The sequence below is a fragment of the Danio rerio genome, chromosome 22, assembly GCF_052040795.2.
Source record: "Danio rerio strain M-AB ecotype USA chromosome 22, GRCz13ab, whole genome shotgun sequence".
Lineage (NCBI taxonomy): Eukaryota > Metazoa > Chordata > Actinopteri > Cypriniformes > Danionidae > Danio > Danio rerio.
The window spans coordinates 27,571,979-27,577,969 of record NC_141042.1 but is presented as its reverse complement, the minus strand read 5'-3'; the positions used below and the strand labels follow the sequence as shown (position 1 = coordinate 27,577,969).

Sequence of the window (5,991 nt, the reverse complement as noted above, 5' to 3'; positions counted from 1 at the left end):
TGGATTTGTTTTTGTGTGTGACTGGAAGTTACAAAGGAGGCACTTCCGTTGCCTTTAATGCTTTGACAAACCACGCACAGACGCTTTTCATTCGACTCCTCAGCTGTCAATCATTCGTTAGTCCCTCCCTCATAGGCGTGGCAGTGCACTGCGGTACCCTGATTGTCCTGTATCATCCGCACTGAGCCGAACATCATTCTCTCTTTTCCGTTATTTCAAAACGCGTCGTCTGGGCTGATAACAGTAGCGACAACTATACAGTGGTAAGTTAACTTAAGTTTTCCAGGTTATTTGTACGAGATATCCGTCTATTCTGTGGCAAAGTGTGAAACCTCTGCCCTATATTTCTAGCAAGTGACGAAACTATTTTCTTTTCCTAACGTTAGTTGTATGAAATATTACTTAATTTCAGAAAATGACGTTTGTAGATCAATCATAATAAATATAAAAAATAATAGCCATATTACACATAAATTATTCAAGTATTTTGGCGTGCATCCTATTTACATCCTTTTAATGTGTGTTAGAAACAAAATTATAACTGCACTACACATATTCACTCATGTTAGTTACATTTATTGTGTGTTTACTTATTTAGTCTTGTCCAAATGATAATAATCTTATGTTTACAGGTAAGTTTGTCGCCACTGAAGCATAAAAAATATACAAACATATAAAGCAACGCTGAGTGAATATGTGCAGTTTTTGAGGGTGTGTTCATTCTAAAACAAACACTAGAGTGCTGATGCTCAGTCTGGCCTATTGATTTCACATCACTAAGTCATTTGACATTAGTAACAGTGAGCAATACTGTGTTTACATACAGTGTGACCTGCCTCAGTGCACATTGAGAAAAAAATCCATAGTTAAACTTTTATTTTGATGCAGTCTCTTAATGTTTTTTTGTAAGGTTCTTTGAAGAATATCCAAATATATAAAGGAGAATATTGATTGTCCTTTTAGAGTACACTTAAACATATTGATTGGGTTATTGTTCATATATTTTTGTACAAAAAAGAAAATACTGCCATGCTAATATGGTCATTTTCAGATACACAGTAATATTGGCATGTTTAAAAAAAATAAGAAAACAAACAATAAAGCACATATACAGTAGTCACATTTTGAAGTAAATTAAAAAAAAGTTGTTCAAAATTTTCATAAAACAAGAATGGGTGTTCAAACATATTAGGACAACTTTGAAGAAAGATATGGTTCACTTAAAACGTTGACTACTGTATATCGAAGTATAATGTTATAGACCATTTCAGTGTGGTCATGTCAGTGGCCTATGAACATTTCCTGCTTGTTATCAAACTTTTTCATAACTGTTACAAGAGGCAATTCAAACATAACTTAATGTTAAAACGGCTATCATAACATTGTTTATCAATATGTAGATATTTCTTGATTCTCTAAAGCTATAAAAATAAACATGTAAAACAGGAAATGTGTTGGAACCATTGTTTTGTTTACATCGCTCAAAATGGTCTGCATCTCTGTATTAATGCATTTTTGCTATATAAACATGAAGTCGTGTGGTTGCATATCACCACAGATTTGTCACTAAAACATTTCTGAATTATCATTTTTTTTCTCCTTAAGCTTAAAGCCGTACCAGGACCTTCAGGTATATTCACCTTCTTGTCTTTCTGTTGCTACATTTAGAGAAAGTAATCAACTAAATGTCCAAGGCTAGCATAGTTCTCATCACATATGTGCCTTCCTTTAGCCAACGCTTGGAGAACTGCCCTCCATGTTCCATTAAATCACACCGCATGCACGTCGTCGACTTTGTCTGGCTGTGTTCTTAAGCAGCTGCAGAGCTCACTGGTTAACCATATTACAAGACAACGAAATTAGCCAGTCATTAGTAAACCTCTCTCCACCCTCAAAAGGGTGTCTGTTGTTAAGGGCATTTCTCTCAGCATGCTGGTCTAAAAGCTGCATGAATGCTAGAGCACTAATAATAATGGCAGCTGTAAGCAACCATCATAAGCCTTTTAGTAGCAGCACTTTACGCTAAACGGCTAAACACTGGACACATGCTGCTGAATGATTGATGCTAATTTTGTGCTAGCTTCTAGTAACCAGATGAAAAACTGTGTTGCTGGTAAGTAGGTTTTGACTCATGATTGCTGGTTTAAGCTGAGTCTTACTGGTTGCGATGAGCTGGTTTAAGATGGTTATTTGTGGGTCAAGTGCTGTTCAGGACCAGCTTAGGGCAAGCTTAAAGGGTAGTTCACCCAATAATAAAACTTTACTCGCTATTTGATTTTTTTTAGACCTTTAGAGCTTTTTAAATCTGTTGAACACTAAAGAAGATATTTTGAGGACAGCTGAAAACCTGTAACCAATGATTTATTGGAAAACCATTACTATGGAGGTCAGCGGTTAGATTCAGCTTTTGTCAAAATACAACAGATGTGTGTGTTCAACAGATAAGAGAAAGTCAAACGGGTTTTGAACAAGTGAAATGTAAGTAAAGATATATAAATGGTGTTCATTTTTTGGTCCTTTTTAAAGCTTAAAGAGATAGTTCATCAAATAATGAAAGTTTACTCACTATGTACTCCCCCCTAAAGTGGTTATAAACCTTTAAAGGTGTGAAACAAGTCTACAGTGAGTACCTTACCAGTTTTTTTTTTCAACAATGCAATCTCCAGCTGCCATCTGCAGGCATTCTTAGACACTCCTTTGGTTTTAGTGTACATTTGTGTTTGTGATCAGAAGGTTGCTGGTTCGATTCTCACAAAAAAAGCTGTATATAAACATTTTGAAACTCTTACATGTTGTTCCAAACCTGAATTATTTCTTTTCACTCATATTCATTAGTTCATTAATTTTCATTCGGCTTAGTCCGGGGTCAACACAGCGAAATGAACCATCAACTATTTTGTTTAACTATTAAAACATGTGTTTTACCCTGCGGATACTCTTCCAGCCACAACCCAGTACTGGGAAACGCATATACACTCTCACATTCACAGTCATACACTATACGAACAATTTAGTGTACCCAGTTAACCTCTACCACATGTCTTTGGACTGTGGAGGAAACCCACACCAACACGGGGAGAACAGTCTGCTCCGATAAGGAGTTTTGTCGCCGATACAGAGTACTGATTTCTTATCATGGTGAGCACCCAGAATAGAATAAATTAGAAATGCTGCTTATAATTCCTTAAACATGTCTCTTATAACCATTAAGGTGTAAATATATCATGGCCAGAAGCAGCTTTACAGAAAATGATTCAATCCTTTATTTGACCTAGTGCCTTAGTTCCTCATTTATCAGTGGTCACCACAGTGGAATGAACCTCTATACAAAATTATAAATCATTTACCTCTTCATGTGTTGTGGCTGCTGAAGACTATGTATAGTATACATAGTATAATATATAATATGTATAATATACAGGAGCGCATGTGCGTCGTCGGGCGAGGCAGTGGCGCAGTAGGTAGTGCTGTCGCCTCACAGCAAGAAGGTCGCTGGGTCACTGGTTCGAACCTCAGCTCAGTTGGTGTTTCTGTGTGGAGTTTGCATGTTCTCCCTGCCTTTGCGTGGGTTTCCTCTGGGTGCTCCGGTTTCCCCCACTGTCCAAAGACATGCAGTACAGGTGAATTGGGTAGGCTAAATTGTCCGTATTGTATGAGTGTGTGTGTCAATGTGTGTGTGTGGATGTTCCCAGAGATGGGTCGCGGCTGGAAGGGCATCCGCTGCGTAAAAACTTGCTGAATAAGTTAGCGGTTCATTCCGCTGTGGCGACCCCGGATTAATAAAGGGACTAAGCCGACAAGAAAATGAATGAATGTGCGTCATCCTATGCTTGTAAACTCATGAACAAACATGTGAGATGAGGTTAATGAGATCTGCCAGATTGGCGAGTACCGATCGAGTCAATAAATGTGATTATCAGCCGATACCAATCTTAGGCTGATAGATCGGAGCATCTTTAACGCAAAATCCACACAGAAATGCCAACTGGCCCAGCCAGGACTCTAACTAGCAAACCTCTTGTTGTGAGGCTACAATGCTAACCACTAAGCCACCGCGCCGTCTTTTTTTAATTTTATGTAACATAAAGTGTTTAAAAAAGTAAAAATGTGGTATTTGCTCTGGATTAAAGCATTGTCTAACTTTGCTCCATGTCATTGTGCACTACAGTATGTTTTCAATTGGAGGTGTGTCGACGCGCATCTACAAGGAGCGCCTGCAGGCAGAAGGGATGGGAGCGAATGACTTGGCCATCAAGTTCCTGAACCAGGACTATGAGGAGCTGAGAAGGGAGTGTGTGGAGAGTGGCAGGCTGTTTGAGGACCCTTGCTTTCCTGCAGTGCCCCAATCACTGGGCTTCAAGGAGCTCGCGCCAAACTCCTCCAAAACACGTGGTGTGAAGTGGATAAGACCCACTGTGAGTAACTACGGTTTATACAGTCCTTCTAGAGCTGCCAACAGCAACTAAACACACCTGAACCAGTTAATCAAGGTTATGCTACTGTAGGCATGATAGAAATTTCCCAACAGGTTTGAGATGAACTCTACAGGACAGTTGTCCTCCAGGAGCAGGGTTAGATAGTATGGTTTATAAACAGCATGTAAAGGCAATAAACCAGGAGTGCCCAAACTTTTTGGTATGAAGGGCCAAAAACTAAATATCATCGGTAGCTGTGGGCCAAAGATAAATATTCAAAGCTACTTTACATTACATTTGCCATGGGTAATTTCTTAATTCCTTTCATAATATTAAAAAATAATAGGAAACATTACTTTTAATTAACTATGCAGTATAACCTTTTTAATTATAACTCTAAATTATACTAAGGCTCTGCATTCTCCTCTATGTGTTATACATTTTAAACTAAATCTGATTCATTTACACCAATTAAATTGAAACGTCTAATTTCAGATAGCTTTTTATATGTAGCTTAATAATAAAAAAAAACAAAAAAAGGGTACATTAAATTTGAAATGGCAGTCTCTAAACTATTCTCAGATGGGATGGTGGGCTAGTTCAAAGATTACCTTGGCCCAACTTTGGCCTTCGGGCCCTAGTTTGGGCATCTCTGCACTAAACTGTTTTAATTTATTTTTGACACTGATTGGGGAACGAAGACAGTATAGGAAGTAGGAGGCATTAGATCAATAAATTACATGAGGTAGATTCCCATTTAAGAAGGTGCAGCAGCTTGTGCTGACTAGTAAATTAAGTGTCGTGTTTAAGTTTTAGCCCAATTTGACTCCTTATTTGACTGGTACAGTAAAGAGAAGATGATAAATTAGGAGATACAAGATCAATAAATTACATGATTTACTTCACCCCTAAAATTTTTACTAATTATTATTGTTATTAATTAAACAACTTCATGTTGTTCCAATCACCCGAGCATTTCAATCAATTTTGCAGGACAAATTAAAGTATTTTAGATGAAAAATCCATAAAAGTACCAAAGATTTTCTCAAAACAGACAAAATGCCTTCAGTGGCTTGATCAGAATATTATCAAGCAATAAGACAATAAGACAATAAGACACCCAAAGAATTTCTATTATTAATTAAACAACTTTGTTTCATTCCAAACACTTTTCATTCACCTTTGGAGCACAAATTAATGTATTTAGATAACATCTGAGAGCTCATCCTTCATAAACAGCAAGATTCCTCATTTGTGCAAAGTCCATAAAACATCTGTAAAAACATCCTCAAAACAGACAATATGCCTATAGTGGTTTACTCAGAATATTATCAAGTTATGAGAATACTTTTGTGTGCACTTAATAGTGACTTTATTTAGCAGTTTTTTTTTGTCAGTGTGAGTTTATCCCATGCTTTCTTAAGCACTGCGCAGTGATGCATACTTTAAGTCTAGTGTTTAATTTTTAGCCCAGTTTTACATGCTACTTTATTAGTCTAGTAAAGTAGGAAAAGTTACAGGATCAAGATGACATGATCACATGATCGCAGTGACGTATACGTCTAGTGTTTAATTT

The 5,991-nt window shown here is 37.2% G+C and overlaps 1 protein-coding gene across 5 annotated transcripts in view; it reads left to right on the top strand.

Moving 5' to 3' along the window:
* The first annotated feature begins 131 nt into the window (after positions 1-131).
* capn1b (calpain 1, (mu/I) large subunit b) overlaps positions 132-5,991 on the top strand; it is a 31,796-nt gene continuing 25,936 nt past the window's right edge. For 2 of the 5 annotated variants that reach the window (XR_015521276.1, XM_087303064.1), the window contains exons 1-3: positions 132-263; positions 1,606-1,630; positions 4,169-4,415. Coding sequence is in view for 3 of the 5 variants with exons in the window: in XM_087303064.1 (XP_087159190.1) it covers positions 4,170-4,415 (246 nt within the window). In the remaining 2 variants the exon portion in view is untranslated. 5 annotated transcript variants of the gene reach the window in all.